This window comes from Camelus bactrianus, chromosome 15 (genome assembly GCF_048773025.1).
Source record: "Camelus bactrianus isolate YW-2024 breed Bactrian camel chromosome 15, ASM4877302v1, whole genome shotgun sequence".
Taxonomy (NCBI): domain Eukaryota; kingdom Metazoa; phylum Chordata; class Mammalia; order Artiodactyla; family Camelidae; genus Camelus; species Camelus bactrianus.
This window is the reverse complement of record NC_133553.1, coordinates 38,898,408-38,916,688: the sequence shown is the minus strand read 5'-3', so window position 1 is coordinate 38,916,688 and position 18,281 is coordinate 38,898,408. Positions and strand designations below refer to the sequence as shown.

The window sequence follows — 18,281 nt, the reverse complement described above, 5'->3', positions numbered from 1 at the left end:
CAATATTCCTGAATGCAGTTCCTGTCAGAGGGTGGCCTGAGGTCTCCAGGGTTCTGGTAGAAGGAGTCTTACTCCCAAGACAGGGGGAAGGGGTGGCCTTGGATGGTGCAGGCAGTGAGGGCAGAAGGGTCCTGAACAGTCAGCGTATTACAATAAACTTGGACTTGACTTCCTTCTAGGACAGGGGATGGCCAAGGGGGAGTCAGGAGGCATTTTCCTGATACCCTTGCTCAGCAAGAGTAGGGATTTACTTTCCCTCGTCTTGTTGATGTGCCACGGGCCTTCCCAGCTTTGGGTGGACTTCTACACCCTGACACTTACTGTTTTTATTTAGCTTGGGGGCTCCAGCCAAGTAACAGTGGCCCATTTTATGGTTGCTAACTGCCTTGGGAACAGCATTTAAATCTCAGGAATGCACGTCCTCAGTAGGTGCTGTGCGCCGCAAATTAAGATGCTTCCTATTTTGTGGGCGAGATCGCTTCCTGGTAGAAGAGGGTTATTATACTTTGGGGGGTCGTCCTAACCTGACCTCCTGGTTCACTCACACTCTTGGAGAGATCGGGAAGCATCTGGTGTGGGGAGGGGGGCGTGCTGAGCCCAGAGAGGCTCTTGGCCCTCACATCACCATTTCTCCTGCTTTCTTCAATTTCTAGAGGAATCTGATCACTGAAGGAAGAGTAGCAACAAAGGGGGCCACCCTTTGATGGTTCTCACTGGAATTTTTAACTTGAATGGTGAAACTCACTCCAGGGTAGGGCTCTCACTTGAGAGAGAAGTTCCTGTGTCTTGAAGTTGGATGAGACCCCAGGATCCCTTTAATGTGGGAATCCTTACAGTTGAGCTCAGTCTTGAGCCCAGTACATAGTTGCTGAATGAGTGAATGAAGGAATGAACCTAATTTCTCAGACTCTGACAACTATGGATGTTTGTGTGACAGGAGGCTGATAGAGTGTCACCAGAGGAGGAGGTGGCTTGGTAAGAGGACAGGTGACAGTAGCAATGCCCAATGTTCTAACTATGGCTTTTGCTAATTTTAAAATTACATAGCAGCAAAGAGTGAGAAGGCATCCCGGGTCCTCCGGACCCCTCCTGGACGTCAGCGAGGCGGGCACAGGGAGCAGGTGCCTGCTGGGGGTGGACGGTGCTAGGCATGGGGCCCGGGGTAGACAGAGAAGTTTGGAAAGGATCTCTGCTAAGGGGACGTAGAAACCAAACAGATTTTGTAATCGAGGCTGTCATTTGGCTGTAGTTGGTTTCTCTTCCTCCACCCCCTCCCCAACAACTTGACCTGCGTTGAGGCGATCCGCTAGAGTCTGAGTGCTGTATGGGCCAGTCGGAGGGGTGCCCCTGAGCATCCCATGGAGGGGGGCCATCCTAGCAGAACCTGCACTGTCCCCCACCCACCTGACCCAGGCCAGTGGGTAGAAGGTCAGGACCAGAAGAAAGGGAGGGTCCGTAGCCGCCACTGGGGAAGAGCAGCGTTCAGGGTAAGAGGATATCCCTTCTCCCCCCAGGCTTTGTCCTCCCCAAGCCAGATGCAGGGCCTTCAAGAGAACCACTCGCCAGGATGGCAGGACCTGCAGGGAGGGGAGGGGCCTCTCATTCCCGCCGACTTCTCTGAGCCACAGCACCACGGGCCCACCTGGTGCACTCAGGAGTGGAGCTTGGAGAGAGTTTGGGGAGTCAAGAATTATGCTCCTTCTCCCGGTAAAAATAGGGTGTGTTTTCTGTGTGATCCCTGAAGTTGGGGGTTTCCTTGAACAGAGGGTCTGTTTCTGAAGTGGAGGAGGAGTGCTGCTCGAGGGGAAGGGGGGTGATCCTGAAGGGGCTCATGAAGCCAAAGGTGAGGGGAGATGGACAAGAAAGGCCACCTCACCCCATCCTAGTTCTCCTCGGGCCCCAGGAGGGAAGAAGAGGAGGAGGACCCCAGCCATTCCAATGACCTTGTGCAGAGGGCAGGGTGCAGGGAGCTGGCCTGAGGGCTGCTGCCCAGCAATGAAGCCCCTAACTCAGAGAAGGGATTGAAGCCACAGACTTCAGGCCCAGCCAGATGGAGCCAGGAGAAAGCTGAACATGGCCCCCTGCCCCAGATATCCGCACATAAGACCCACTCAGAAATCTCCGAGAGCTTGGCCTAGAGGAGGCAGCAGAGAGGCCAGGGACACTCTCCCCCCACCAACTGGACAGCCACTTAAGGAGACTTCTGTCACCTAGTCCTCTTCCCTGGGCCCACACCAGAAGAGGACCAGCGATATCTCAGAAGTGGTCCAGGAAGCACCACTGTCTGCTGCCAGTGTGTGGGTGGGGTCGGGTTAAGGAACAGTTGATTTCCATAAAAAAACAAACAGACAAAAACAGGTCTAGATAACTGGAATAATTAAGAAGTCATTAAAGATATAGCTGGAGCGGTAACTGAGGGGGAAAAATGAAATTCCCCACGTGAATGCTAGGCTCCTCAAGTCAGGATTCCTTACATACACTGTAATTAGCATAAGGAAATGCAGGGTCATGGTGTAGAGAGGGGGTTTTGGAGCCACTGTCTGGATTTGATTCTCAGCTCTGCTGCTTACTTGCTATGTGGCAAAAGGCAAGTTATTAAACTTCTCTGGTGGTGCATTTTCCTCAAACTGTAAATTAGGGCTAAGAACAGTACAAACCTACGGTATTGTTGGGGTGAGTAAATACCATAATCAGATAAAGCTCTTGGAACAGTGCCTGGCACACAGCAAAAGCTCAATAAACACTAGCTTCTATTGCCTATTCTTAAATCACATTCACCTTCAGTACACGAACAAAATCAGCCAGCTCATCAGGTTTCTGGAAGCAATATTAAACCCCATCATAAAACAACTCACAGCTTCTCTTTGCTTGGGAAATCAAAGTACACCCCTGCCCCAAGAGAATAATGCATAGCACAGTTCTTGCTTTCATATAGAAACCTAGACAAAGGTATTTTCCTGGCCTGGGTTCTGCCTGTACCCGCTTAGTGGTTCCCAGGAAGCTGGGTCGGCACAACCTCACAGTGTCTCTCTGGCCTGGGTTGTGGAGATTAGCTGCTTGCTGTTATCATGTAAGAAACATCATCCTCTTTGCTTCCCTTCATTTCATCCCTAAGTAGAGATAGTCTTTTCCTTTCAGCTGCCAGGGAACGTTTTCACACAGAATGTCCTGTCATCTTCTAAAGTGACAATACAATAAAATTCTAGGCAACAGTCCTTCTGAATGAAAATGACACAAACACAGAGATAATCTCAGAATTACAAAAACAACAAAAAAAGGAAACCTCACTCTTCATCCCACTGATTTCCGTGCCCGTGTTCCTGGCATCTGTTAAAATATTACTGGAGTCAGAGAAGCTTGACTGGTTACGATGCTAATTTCTACACTATCTCCTAAAACACAATATTGCCTGTTTTACGAAGTCAGAAGATTTAGATGAAATCGCACGTGGACACTTGCCTGCTTTGGCAGCTGGGCTTTTAGATGATGAATATGTAAGAGTCGATGGGTAGGTTACACCTTTTTGCGGTTTACCTTCTGCAAAAAGAAAAAAAAGAAAAAAGAAAACGATTTATTTCTAGAACTAGAGGTTTTAGATGGTTGCATTTTGATAAGTGGACTCCTTCCTTCCAATTTATTTCTCTTGAGTTCATTGAAATCAGTCAGTCTCCACGCGCCCCCAACCCCTTGCTAAATTGTTAATTACAACAAGGAAGTCAAGTGGCATTTTGATTTCCTGTATTGCCTGTTTTATTACTATTAGAAAGGAAGCAATAAAATGTCCATGCCTCAGAGTTAACATTAGCAACCCTTATTTTGCCCCTGAAGATGTGACATGGGAGAGAATTTTTCAGACATGTGACTTTCTGAATGTTGAATTAGGTCTGTAGATGGATGGAAAAATGCTTGCACACTCTCCTCCGGATGCTGAGAGCTCTGCTCACCAGCTGGCTATGAGTGAGGGATGACCTCTCACTTTCATGGACCCTTTGGGATCCATTTGAAGTCCATGGCACTAGAGAAACTCGAAAGTAGGTAAATAGAAATTGGCCTTGAAAATAACCATTGGTTGCCCACCCAGGAAGAGAAAGTTTAGATGCCAGGTGAGGAGAAGGAATGCTCACATGTTACCAGGGAAACAATGGAGGCATAAAGAAGAAAAACAGTTGCGGGTGGGTAAGCAAGTCCCAAGCCTGGTCTGACCACTGCCTGAGAAGACTGCTGCCTGTGGTCCTCCTCTGCCAGGAGGTGCCGCCTGAAATCCCACCAGCACGAAATGGAAACTGTCATAGGAATGCAGAAAGTGTCACCGAAATGCAGAAGCCCCCCGAGGCAGGTACTTTGTCTCACGGGGTGGCTGTTGAATCCCCAGGGCCCAGAGCAGTGTCTGCCATGAAGTAGATGGCGGATAAGTATAACTGAGGAGTTATCTTAGTGCTTGGAGCTCTGTTAAAATCTAGATACCCTTGGGAGGGGTCATATTTGTTACCTGACATTGAGACCTGATAATGAAAGCATGTTGACTCTCAACCTGGGGGATATATATTTTGTTTAACTGAGGTACAGTCAGTTACAATGTGTCAATTTCTGGTGTACAGCATAATGTACCAGTCATGCATATATGTCCTGAGGGGACATTTTTATAGGCTGGGCTTGGACAGGAGATGGTGAGGAGTGTCAGTTGGGGAGGGGGCAGGGGTAGGACAGAATCTAGTGCCTGATTTCACCAAAGGTCCTGCTGGCACAGGGACTGCAGTCATGAGGCACACAGAGTAACAGGGTCTTGGGAAAGGCCTGGTGTTGGGAGCAAGAACATTTAGGTTTCTGTTTCTATTTCACCATTAATTAACTGCCTCAGTATTTGAGACTTTTTTTTTAATTCAGAAAATAGGATTAATGATACGGACCAACTTACTATACAAAGTTGTGGGGATCTAAACGGGAAAAAACGTTGAGATGTTTTGGAACTAGATGTCACCAGAGAGATGCAAAGAGGTTATTCTGGTGTTACCTGTAAATGTCACTCAGGGTGTGGGGGAGGGAACTGTCTGGGCTAACCTGAGTTACTTCATCTCACGGAAATCACCTGGGGCAGGAAGCCTCCAGGTCCCCTGCCCTGGTCCGGGCCTGCTCCAGATGGACAGGGACTGAGACTGTTTCAGACCCAAGGAGGGCGCCCTGGCTGCGGGTCTCACTTTATCCACAGAGAGCGCTGCAGGGACACACTGTAGAGGCTACTTCTATTCTTACATCGAAAATCCTGTGGTTCTCCCTGTTTCTATTCAGGAGGAAAAAGAGCCTGAGCTCAGTTTTCTGAAATGTGGCTCAGAGAGCAAATGGGCAGTATCAGGAGGTCCTCTCTACCTTTCCTTTCCCTGCCCTGTGGAGAGACTGTGCTGACCCAGAACACAGGGCCCCTCTCCTGCTCCCTCCCAGCCGCCAAAGTGAATTGATCCAAGACGCAGAGCCACACGTGAAAGTTAGAAATAAAAAGCCTAGAGAGAGGTCATGGAGGCATCTGAGCCTCAGAGGAGGACTGTGCCCTGATCCAGTGAAACCTGTTGGGCTGTGAGCCTCTGGACAACGGAGCAAGCCTTGGCCCCTGGTCAGCTGAGACCCTTACGCTGCAGGGTGCTCTCCAAAGGGAATCCTCGCCAGTGCAGAAGCACACAGTTTTCTAATCGTCGGCAAAAAGTGTTTCTGCTTAAATGTCACTAGGTGTGATGAGGGGATATGGAAGTTGAGATTTATAGCGAATAATCCCAGCAGACTGATTTTCATTTAAAAAAAAATCCAAAACATCTCTGTTCTTCTGGAATTAATTTTTCTTTTAAATCTCTCTTGGGATCCTTGGATTGCAGGCTAAGTACCAAAGATTGAAACCCTGTTATTTAGCCAGGAACTACTTGGTCAATACCTAGGTACACATTATATTTCTATGACTGGCAAAATTGTATTCTAGACATTAGCATTTTCGTATAGCCCCTATTCTGAATTTTTTGTTACAAGGCAAGGATCGCTGTACTATGGTTGATAACCTCCCGCTGTCTGACACAGAAACCAGTGTACTTTGAACCCTAGGTATGCAGAATTCCACAGGTAAGAGGAAACAGGGATTGTTTAAGCTGAGAATGATCCTAAAAGGTCTGATTGTAGTCCTATTAAAACTCTGATTAACAGAGAGTAGAGGTTGGGGCATGGGGTGCGGAAAAAGACTGGATGGCCTGCTCTATAATGAGACATTTCTCTCTTCCTTGCTTTAGTTGGTCTTCCATAGGTGGTTGGTTGCTTCTTAGGAGAGTCACGTGGCTCTTTATCTTGGGGGGGTTGCCTGAAAAGTTTGCTAGAATGTAGTTTAAGATACTGTGGAGCCTCTTTGGAGAAAATGGGAGATTCAAGGTCCAGAGTAGGGGGAGGACAAGGTGAGGATGGAACATTGCATCGTGCTGAAACACTAACGGGGCATGCCAAAAGCTTGAAGGGCTTCCTCTGGCCAAACTTGGAAAATGTGAGCCCCAAAGAGAATAATGATGATAATAGACTATGACATATTGTATTTTGAAAAACAATCCTTGAGTCCATAGTGGTACTTGAGAAAATTGCTGGAGGTGAGGGGGGAAGCCCTCTTCTTTATGTAAGAACACTAGCTAGTAAAGGTGAAAGAAATGACAGACTTAGAACAATTATAATTTTGCAATGTCTGACATAATTCTTGCTATCACAAGGATCATCGATGGATGTTGAGACCATTGGGTGAAATTTGGGGGGCAAGAAGCTATTCACACTATTTTGAAATGTCACTCTACAGATTGCTACTAATTACAAAGGATCTTTACCATGGAGAGATATTGTAAACTCTCTAAGTAAGGAAATTTAGCATCAGCAACAAATAGACAAAATGACATTATGTCTCCTGATATGGCCATTTGTGATACGACGTAAGGGATATGCTATGATACTACGTATATAATATCCTGGCCAAAATATTTAACCTGCATCCAATCACAAGGAAATAGCTGGACTTGTTTGTGGTCCAGATTGTGGGACATAGTCCTAGACGACTGGCTGGGACTTCAAAAATGTCATCACTACTCAGGGCCGGAAATGGAGGTGTGGTGGTAGACAGCTCTGGATTAAAGGAGGCTAAATAGACATGAAACTAAATGCAATGGATGATCTTTGATTGGACTGTAGATCCAAAAAAAGAAGAAGAAGAAGAAAAAGAAGAAATTACTCTGAGGAATATTTTGGGGATAGTCAGATACAGTTGAATATGAAGTATTTCTTATTTCTTAATATTGTTGTATCAATGTTAATTTTTCTAGGTGTGGTATTGGTATTCTGGTTATTTAGGAAAGTGTTTTTGTTCTCACCAGATGTAAGCTGAAGTATTGAGGGATAAAGTGTCATTATGCCCGCAGCTTATTTTCACACATTCAAACAAAATATAGATAGATGGATAGATAGGTAGACAGATAGATAAAGCAAATGTTACAAAATATTAACAGTTGGTGAATCTGGGTGAAGGGAATATGGCTATTCATTGTACTATTCTTTTAATTTTTCTGTAAATTTAGAAGTTTCCAAAATAAAAGGTTAGGTTCAGGAAATTCACAGAAATAAAAAGAGAGGAGCAGACAGGTCATGATGGTGCAGATACTTGATTACCTTTTTACTGTGAAATCACACTTGTCCCTTAGCTCATTGACATTACCTCTTTGGAAGAGGGCAAAAAGAAAAAAAAAAAAAAAAAAAAGAGTGAATATGATTATCTATAAAATCCTATGGAGCCAGGTAATGAGAACTGACTGAACAGTGAAACAATTAATTTAAAAAAAGGAATCTCAAATAAAATTGTAGCTCAGTTCTCTAACAGCCTGTCCCCATCTATTCATTTACCAGAATGCTCAGGGGATAAGCTTCCAGATACGAGGCACATTTGGCATAACTAAAGGAGTAGTTCAAAAACCCAAGTAATTAAATGTAATTCACTTAATTAAAAGTTTGATTGGACTTACCGATAGCTGCTGTGCATTTAAAATGAGCGATTGGAGCCTTTTAATATTTCCAGACTTTGTAGTGATTTATCACTGTAATTATAATTCATTGTTTCATGATCCTAATTATCAGAAGAACGAATGCTTCAGGCTTTTATGAAATGAGGCAGGCTATAAACTAAAACTAACAGCACATTGAAAAGAGCACATTTCATCCCGTGATGTCCCTTAACCCAAGTGCTGGTTGCAGGGCAGCGGCTCTCCAGGGTGTGAGCTTACCTGAGACAACAAAGGACTCTCTCCATCGTGGAAGGGATAATGACCGGACACCATTGGAGTAACTCCCTTTATAGCTAGACTGTCCAGCAACTTTCTGAACAAGTATTTTCCCTCCTGAGTTATCGAGCACACCACTGTGAAGAGAAAAAGTTTTTTGAAGAAAAAACAGAAAACTACTGTTTGACAGATCAACTGGCTATGAAACCGGCCACCATCTTTGAGAGATAGGAAAGTGGGGAGTGTAAGAAAACGTTTGCCTTGATCTGCAGCCCAGCCCCCGAGAACGGCGCCTCCATCAGGTGGCCTGGCATCGGACCTCCCAGGTCGATGTCCTCCTCTTTCATATCACAGGACCTGATCATGCCTCAAATTTCCTTTCCTTGGTTTCTTCATTGCCACTAGTTCTTTGAAGTAAAACCTCTTTCTTGACCAGTTCCAGTTTGGATTTGTGACATCACAGAATATTTCCAGTTATTTCAAAGGGTGGTGTGACATTTAAAAAAGCGAATTATTCCTTTTATTTTGGGCCAGGGAAGGAAGGTGGGCAGCTAAACTAAACTCATTAAAAAGAGTCCTCAAAGGGTGGAAATTCTTTCTTTAATTTCTAGGATGTTGAGGGTCTTAGATCCGGATGTGACAGTAACTGACACGTCTACCTCTTCACTTCTATGTGAAGGCTCCAGTATTCCGTCTCCTTGCCCCAGAGCCTAACACGGCTCCTTTGGGTGTCTGGAATTGACAGCACAGCTGAGCTGAAAAAGTCCTTAGATCGTTCCCATCAATAACCTTCCTGCCCTGCAGGAATGAGCGTTGCCATTTCCTGCTCTCGCCGCTTCATGGTGAGCCAACAATCTTCAACCCTCAACTTCCCAACAACTCAGAAGGAGAGAAAATGATAATAAGACTCGACAAGAAAAGCACTTCATCACTTTACAATCATTCCCACTAACAGCATCTCACTGGGCTCCCCCAGCAGACCTCCTGGCTGTGGGGTGGAGGGAACACTCTTATTCCCACTTCACAGAAACAGGCCTAGGCAGGCTGGGGGACTCACTCCAGATTCTGTAACTTCTAAATTGCAAGGTAGGGACTTGAAACCAGCTTCCAGGTGACCTGGAATCCTGGGTTTGTCCCACTGGGTCACAGTTGCCTCTCAGGGTTCAAAAGCCACAGGCAACTCCCAACACCGAGTCCTCAGCTCTCTCGCACGTCTTCACAACTCCGCCCTCCCTTCTCTGGGACTGCCATTCTCAAGGTGGGTCTGGTCAGAAATCAGCATGAAGAGTGCTCTGCATGGGATGGACTCTGTTGTCCCATCTCGGAGAACTGTCCCTCATCCCCAGGCCTTGGTCCCACTTTAAATACAGAACTTAGTTCAGGACAAGACAGGGCCAAAATATGCCTTAAATATGTTCATTATCCCTTTGGTTTGAAGGAATCAAGTGGATCACTCATAATAAGACATCTGGTTATCATCCATTGTATGAAAATTAAATCCTTTAAACTCAGTATTGAACTTCTAAACCAAATCGTGCTCTCTCCAGTTTCCCGGTTCTGACAGTGGGGGACTCTGGCAGGACAGTAATGGAAGGTCCCTCACACACTTTCTACTCATGTTCTCTGTCTGAAATCCTGCCTTCTAAAAACAGGCTTGTTCTGTTTGTGAAACACAGAATTGGTAGTACCCAAAATTCCTATCAGTTTTCTCTTAATATAATCATGACCGAAATGCAAGTAAAGAAAAGGAAGAAGATACCAGAGGCCTGAAAAATTAAGAAACTTCATCCAGTATCCAGCAGCCAAGCATAGACTTTGAGCAAGTCTCAGAGCAGTGCCGCATGGTGTTTAGAAGCGCAGGGGCCAGAATTGGGTTCGAATCCCCCCTGTGATACTTGTAACATAACTTCAGAAAAGCTATTCAACCACTCTTCACCTTTAACAGGTGGGTAATGGTGGTAGATACCCCACAGGGGACCTGTGAGAGCTGAGTTAGATAACGCAGGTGAAGTGCTTGACACATTAGCCTTACTACCAAGGATATTAAGTAAGCATGCATTTCCCTGTGTTTTGACTCCAAGCCTCAGCAAAAGAGGCATGAAGATTCTGTGAAGGTCACTTTTGCTTCTCCCCATTTAGGCAATGGCATAGTCCAAAGCATGTCATGTTTCCTGTCCCCCTTCCTGGATCCCAAACTAACAGCTGACCAGGTAGGACCATCTGTCACTCTCCTTCTCACCTTTCCTGTTCCCATTTGTCTCCAGGCCATCAACCAGAGCAGTGATATTTCTTCTCTAAACTTCTGGGGCTTTCTTAGTCATGTCCCTGTTATTTCCTTGCTCAGCACTTATAAGCAGGGAAAAAATGCTTTACATCATCAAGAACTTTGGTTTCCTTGTCATGAACATGAAAGAATAGGGTTCTCCTCCCCTCCCTATGAAGGTGTACAGAGAAGTCTGAGAGAGATCTGAAGGGAGATCCAGGACCATGCACAGATTCTGGGTCATCCCATGGGACAGGGTTGCCAGATAAAATTCAGGATGCTCAGTTAAATTTGTATGTTTTTGCTCGCTAATCAGGCAGCCCTGCACTGGGGGCTCCCTGCCCACACCCTGATTGCTAGTTCTTAAATAGCTCCGAGCTACCCACCTGTGAACCGCAGCGCCACACACACTGGAGTAGGACGCGTAGACGTCAGTGCCATAAACGTGGTACCTGGGGTCTTGGCATCCTGCTGGACATTTCACAATGAACTCGGGGTTGATTATCTTCCCAGCTTTCACATCACAGTTGATCTGAGGCACATCTGGGAATGCAAAATGAGGTCAAAATTACACCTTGTGGTATCAGCTTATATATGGGGTGACTGTTAGGTCATAACTGTTCATTTACTTAATCTCTAAAAGCCAGAGCCTGGGCTGACCCTGGATTTGCCTCCATGTAATGAAAGCAAAGAGGTAATTCAGGGCATTCCTCAGACCAAAAGAGCAATCACCGTCCATTACATTTACCTGCTGAGAGTGAGAACCAGACGCTCATCGCTGTGCTGATTCAGGCAATTAATTAATTGAAGAAGAGAACTCTGGGAAAAGACCCACCGCCAGTGGCCAGAAATAACAGCTTGAATCCTGGTTTTTCAGATGCTCTGGAGCTAGCCCAGGGGAAGAGGAAGCTCTCAGAAAACTTTACAGGAGGAAGGAAAGGTACTCTGGAAGGGATGGGTCTTGGGGTCGGGACTGGCTGGGACAAGGCAGGTGGGTCTGCGGCAGCAGAGCCCCGGTGCTGGAGCTGCTGGGAGCATGGAGGTGGGAATGGCAGGGGGTGGGGGAGGTGGGAGAGGTGGGGGGTGGCAGGAGTGATGGTGGCCGGGCCGGGTGAAGGAGGCTGGGGTGCTTGTGTTCTGTGTGGGAGGTGAGACTCGTTGGAAGGTTCTTGGATGGGGAAGATAGGTCATGAAGGTGATCTTCTGTCTTGGTCCTAGAGGATGGGTCCTAGATCTGAGGACAAGATGGGAGTGTATTCTCTAGAAGGGACTCTGAAACATGAGCACAGTTCAAAGAGTAAACAGGCTTGGGAGGGATCTGAAAACCACCAGATGTGGGGGCTGCCTGGAAGAAATGGGGTGTTTATCCATGAGAAGTTGAGAATTTGGGGGCAAGTGATAGCTGTCTTCAAAAGTAGGACTGTCATGTGCTCTGACAGCAGAGGGCGGAGCTAGAACTAAAGGGGAGATTTTCTATGGAGGCAGATTTTGCCAAGAGCTTGCTAGTGGTTGAAGCTGCCCTTGAAGGAATGGGCTGGAAGTACACAAGCGCTGAACAGTGGAAGAGGGGATTTTGCCATCGGGTAGGAGGTAGAAAGAAAGCCCCGCCCGGTGGTAAGAGTCTGTGATTACACACGTGGAGTCTGGATCTCTGCCAGGCCACCCATCCTCTAACTGGGTTATTGAGATGGTCTCAGAGTTGTTAATGGCTTCCAGCTGTATCCAAAACGCATCCTTTTTTTTTTTTTTAACCCTTGTGTGTCTGAATGGAACAGAGTTGCATTGCATTCAGACTGGAGAGAGAACTGAAGTCAGAACTCCTGCTCTTTTCCTAAACACCCCTCCCAGACGATCTTGGCTACTCAAGGCTGGGCCAGCATGGAAGTCCTTCTCCTGGGAGCCTGGGGGCTGAGTGTGATCACAGGCTAAAACAGCTTGCGGTCTACATTAAGCAGGGGAGCACTGTGCTTGAAACAGTTTCGTGGTTTCATTCTCCCCACCACAGGCTGCTTCCTCTCCAAAGTTATTTTCTTTTTATCTTTCATTCTTTTAAACCCTGGTACTCGAGGCTGCGTTGACTATTTTGAGTCTTAGAGGACTGTTTTTAAACAGGCAATTCTGGGGCTGCAGACGCCGATGTAGTCTCTCCTTAAATTAGGTCGTTGTTGGATCACTGGGTGTAACGCAATGCATTCAGCTCTCCTCCCTTCGACAGATCACTGCCCCACTCCCGAATGCATCTCCTCCCTTATATGTAAAGAAAATGAAAACATTCCTTCTTGGCTCTTAGTTATATGAAATAGAAAGCGACAAGTTCTGTGACCTGGGATTCAATCTGCTCATGACTTTGGCATCCTGAGATTTTGGATCGCTGTGAAATTTTGGATTGCCAACCCAACTCTTCTGGAGTTGTAAACAAGGCTATATCTAGAAGCTTATTGTGTGAGTGTCATAGAATGACTGAACTTATTCAAGATAGGTGCAGTAGGATTTTTCCATGAAATAGATGGTTTAAAAAGACAAAGGGAAAAGTCTCACACAGGATTCTTTTGCCGCCTGCTAATCAACTCTCCCCCACCCCGCCCCTTCTTGTAGGGGGCATTTGTTTTCATCTGTTTGTTTTGTCTTGTTTTTACAAAGACCTGGAAAGTCCCTTAAATAAGATCTGCTTTATCAGCACCCAACTGGATCAGAAAAATTGGTGAATTCACTGGTCCCCCAGGGGGTAAAATGAAATCAAGCGCATATGCTCAGGCACTTTGGAAGAACAGGGTGCAGTGACCAAGTGTGGCTGAAGGTCAAATATCTGTTCGATTTATACGAAAATTAAGCTGGAGAAAGTGAGCTAATTAAAATTTCAGAGTAATTGCCAAAATCGTTTGAAAGTATAATATCTAAACCCAGCCGGCAAGAAGCAGTCCTCTGCATCTTTTTGGCTGCTCTTTGAGTATATGGAAACCATGGTTTATTTCTTTACAGTTTTTCCCAGCTATTTGTGAAGTAGTCTGTTTTCTTGTAACCTTCCAAGAATCATCCATCCATTCATCTAAGGCCCAAATGAAATGATCTATCTTTACATTTCATCTGGGTTCTTTCCAACTAGTCCATCTTACATCTTAGGTTTTCCTTTTCTCTCTCCTCCATTGCTTAGGTTCATTTTGATCTCTCTCTGGGTTTCATCTCAAAAGTGCAGCAATAAGACTGCCTTAAGAGGGCAAGTTAAATTTAAGGCGGCACAAGAAGTGTCCCTCTCAGGTCTGAAGGAAGCAGGAAGACAATTATTTGGCAAATACCCAGAGACTTGAGGGATGGGGAATGGGGCATCCCCACGATTAACCAGGGGAGAACTTAGAAGTCATAAAAAGGTTTACTCCAAGGAGCATTTGGAGAAAGCAAGAAGAGAGCCTTTTTGCAGTCCTTCCGGGGTGGACCTTTGTTGGTGGAAGTGAGGGAACCTTGGGCTAAAGTCACAGAGATCCTGGGGGAGCCCAAAGCTGCCTGAGTGGATACTCTGCACCGAGCTCCTTGGCCACCTGCTCTGCTTCCACCTCAAATGATTCCTTCAGGTCACCTTGCCTTCTCACAGCTTTTATCATTTTCTTGACAGAGCTCACATTAGAGCATCTCAGAATCTGCCAAGGATTCCTTCCCAGAGGCCCTTGGCACAAGCCACAGGGAAAAGAGAACCATTTGCAACCCAGCAGGTTAGAACTAAAGGATAACATTTAGATGCTGCTCACTGAGGTCATGTGTTTGCTGTACTGATGGGGTTTCTGAGCAAAACTGGTACTGTCTGAGCCATTCTTTTCATGCAACATTGGAATCTTAGAAGCAGAACTGCAAATATTTCTACTCTAAGAAACATTTTTTTCTGAGTCATCTCCTTCCTGATCTAATAACAGTGACTAGTGGGTGATGTCACATACAGTAAAGCAATGATGTAGCAGACCAAATCAAACTGTATACTCTGCTTCTGATTTTCCGTTCATCTTTTCAGTAATCCCAGGCGAGCCATGTTGCTTCAGAAAGACAAAGTACCTAATCAGTTAGAGAAAGCCATTGTACGTTTGCCTCCTGGCTGCTAATGAGAAAGAATTGTTATAACATAAAAGCACTTATGAATAAACAGTTTTGATATGAAACTTAATTTTGTTGGACTGCGATGTTCAACTAGAGTAACATCCCATTTTTAAGAAAGTTACACAAAAATGTTAATTTAACGAAACAAAATGACCGTTAAATAGAATTTGAAGATGACGACTGCCTTCTCCTTGATCCTGACACCAGTGACCCGATCATGTTAATTCTTCCTTTGTAGCGAATTCTTTTGCAAAGCATTCTTTTCCATTTTTCTTAAACAGTCTTTGACCACATTGAATCTTTGGTTAAAAGCTATTAATACCTTTCTGCTGCCTTAAGGAAAAAATTCCAAAAAAATTTTTTTATTGAAGTATAATTGCTTTATAATGTTGTATTAGTTTCTGGTGTACAGCATGATGATTCAGTTATACATATATATATATGTATTCTCTTTCATATTCTTTTCCATTATAGGTTATTACAAGATGTTCAGTATAGTTCCCTGTGCTATAGAGTAGGACCTTGTTGTTTATCTATTTTATATACAGTAGTTTGTACCTGCTAATACCAAACTCCTAATTTATCCTTCCCCCTTTGTTTTTTTTCTGTGAGTTTGTCTCTGTGTTGTAAATAAGTTCATTTGTGTAATTTTTTAGATTCCACACATAACTGATATATGATATTTGTCTTTCTCTGTCAGACTTCACTTAGTATGATAATCTCTAGGTCCATCCATGTTGCTGCAAATGGCATTAAATTTAAATAATTTCATAAAAATCTTGATCATAAAAGATTTCTCAAGAAAAATATATCAAACAAATATATTTTGAGGGAAACCTAGGAGGTGTGATGGAGAGTTTATGAAGACAAACTTAGTAAAGGATCATTCCGAGCTCAAGCTTTAAGCACATCAAAAAGTGTGTAAAGGTAGGTCCTTCTAATCAGTGTTTTTGCCAGGCTTGAGAAAATAACCTTTATCCACACGCCACAGAAGGACAATGATGAAGGAGTGATTGACTAACAGAGCTTAATTTACCTGTGGCAACACAGCTTTTGGTCATCTGCCTCTAAAAACAACCTACTTTCAATTTACAAAGGACTCTAATGTGCATTTTTTCCACTTGACTCCCACAAAGCCCTGAGAGGCATATTGTCCTCATTTTCCAGAGGGGTAAGCTGACTTGCTCAAGCTCAGGTCCCAAGTAAGAGGCACAGTCAGGACCTGAACTTGAACTCTGTGGCTCTAGACCCAAAGCTTTGCCAGCTCCACCTGGTTGCTTCTTCCATTGCCGGAGAGGAGTTAAATTGTTGCTTCCCCTCTCTAATCCTACAGGGTGTTTCTGAACTTGAAGACCACTGACAACCACCAGTGGGTTAATGCAAGGTATCTTGCAAACAGGTTGTGTGTATTTGCGTGTGTGCACGCGCCTGTATATATCTGGGTATTTATCCCAAACTCCTGCAAGGCAAATCTTCTAGCACAGTTTTCCTTGCACTGTTTTCCTGTTTGTCATAATTGCCATAGAGAGTTTATTCAACTAAAAATCTGCAACACAGAGAAAGTCTGTCTCCCCTCTCACCTACACACCAGAAGGAAGGCTAGAGAGCTAATTCTCTTCTTTTTTCACAGTCTGAGAAAGGGCACACACACCAGTCTGTGTGGAGAACACACTGGTGTTGGTACCAAGTATCCAGGGAGCAAGCAAACACTGGGGGTTACTTACAAGTTGCTACAGCTAACAGCATGTCAGCCTACTGAAGAAGCTGTGTGCGTGTTATACCCAAATCCTACAATCACAGAACTGTATTTTCATCAGTATCCAATGCACTAAATAACCAAGTCCCAGAACAATTACCTCTTCATGCTGAGGCAGTACCTCTGGGAAATATCCACCCTTTCAAGGTTGATTGCAAAAATCCTTCCATGTCTTACAAGGTATTAAGTTTAGCTTATTGGAGAGAAGTAAATGTGAATTAAAGGTTGTGCATTTCACCCCAAGTTAAGACAATTGCAACAGACTCCAATGTAATGAAACCATTTCAGAATGTGGCTTCAGTGCCTGTGGGAAATATTTTGCTGTTGTTTATCTGGCTGATTTTTGTCTTCCTCACGTAGATTTCCTGCTCAGAAAACTCTCAGTGTTTCCCACCCTCTAAAGAAAGGCAAAGAACAAAGCTTCTCAGACTGGCATTGCCTGGTCCTTACCCACTTTCCAGCTGCATCTCCCATGACTCCCCCACGCACAAAACCAGTCATGCCTCGCAGGGTTTCCAGACCCCACCTTCCCCATGATATCTGAGCATAGTCCACCTGGAAAGCCCTCTCACCTACCTCTGCCTGTAAAATTCTACTTATTTTTCATGTCCTACCTTAAATGCTCCTTCAAGAAACCAGTCTGTGTCCTACTGTAGATCCCTTGTGATTCTTGTACAGCATTTATCACAGTTCGCTTTATTTTACAGTGTTTTGTTTTATTGTGTTTGTCCATCCACCCAACAAATACTTAATGAGCACTAGTTACGTCTTCATGGTACTTTTGGTCTGGTTGAGAAGACAGACTGTACAAAAGAGCTCTCATGACAACGTGTAGCAAGTAGACAGTAGAGGAAGGACAGCACACACAGGAGCCATCCAGGCTAGTGTTTTACGTGTGTTGGCTCTGGGAGCTGGGCCCAGGAAGGCTTTCCCTTGCATGATTTTATTTCACTTTGTACAAGAGCAGGTGCTCACTGAAGTAAGAGACTTCGCAGGACGATTTGGAGTTAATCATCACGGCTCTCACCTGCGTAGCACTAGCTCCTCTGACCCCGCTGTGAATTAAGGCCATTGCTCCTGGAGCTCTTCTGGGGCTTCCTTACATGGAGAAAAGCTACTGAGATTTTCCAACTTAAAAGTTTTTCTCTCTCAGCACAGACATTCTGCCAAGCAGGGATTGTTCTAGAGTTGTTGGTGGACACAATTTACGGGGAAACAGATGATGTGTTTATTACAGTATGGGCTGAAAGCTTCATGAGTTGAAGAGTAGGCCTTTTTTTTTTTTTTATTGCAGTATAGTCAGTTACAATGTGCTAATTTCTGTTTTATAGCATAATGTCCCAGTCATGCATATATATACATATATTTAATATTCTTTTTCATTAAAGATTATTATAAGATATTGAATATAGTTTCCTGCACTATACGAAGAAATTTGTTGTCTATTTTTATATATAGTGGTTAATATTTGCAAATCTCAAACTCCCAAAGTTATCCCTTCCCACATCCTCTCCCAGTAACCATAAGATTGTTTACTATGTCTGCAAGTCTGTTTCTGTTTTGTAGATGAGTTCATTAGTGTCCTCTTTTTTCTTTTTCTTTTTAGATTCCACATATAAGTGATATATGGTATTTTTCTTTTTCTTCCTGGCTTACTTCACTTAGAATGATGATCTCAAGGTCAATCTATGTTGCTGCAAATGGCATAATTTTGTTTTTTATGACTGAGTAGTATTCCATATATAAATATTACCACATCTTCTTTCTCCAGTCATCTGTCAATGGACATTTAGGTTGCTTCCATGTCTTAACTATTGTAAATAGTGCTGCTATGAACATTGGGGTGCATGTATCTTTTCATATTAGAGTTCCCTCAGGATATATGCCCAAGAGTGGGATTGCTGGATCA

At 44.4% G+C, this 18,281-nt stretch overlaps 1 protein-coding gene across 3 annotated transcripts in view; it reads right to left on the bottom strand.

The window, feature by feature from the left end:
- Nucleotides 1-18,281, bottom strand: part of VIT (vitrin) — a 91,644-nt gene that overhangs the window by 36,341 nt on the left and 37,022 nt on the right. For all 3 annotated transcript variants that reach the window (XM_045504819.2, XM_045504818.2, XM_010967644.3), the window contains 3 exons: nucleotides 10,923-11,079; nucleotides 8,277-8,410; nucleotides 3,460-3,537 (listed from right to left, as the gene is read on the bottom strand). In XM_045504819.2, the coding sequence (XP_045360775.1) occupies nucleotides 3,460-3,537; nucleotides 8,277-8,410; nucleotides 10,923-11,079 (369 nt within the window). The remainder of the gene's footprint in view (nucleotides 1-3,459; nucleotides 3,538-8,276; nucleotides 8,411-10,922; nucleotides 11,080-18,281) is intronic.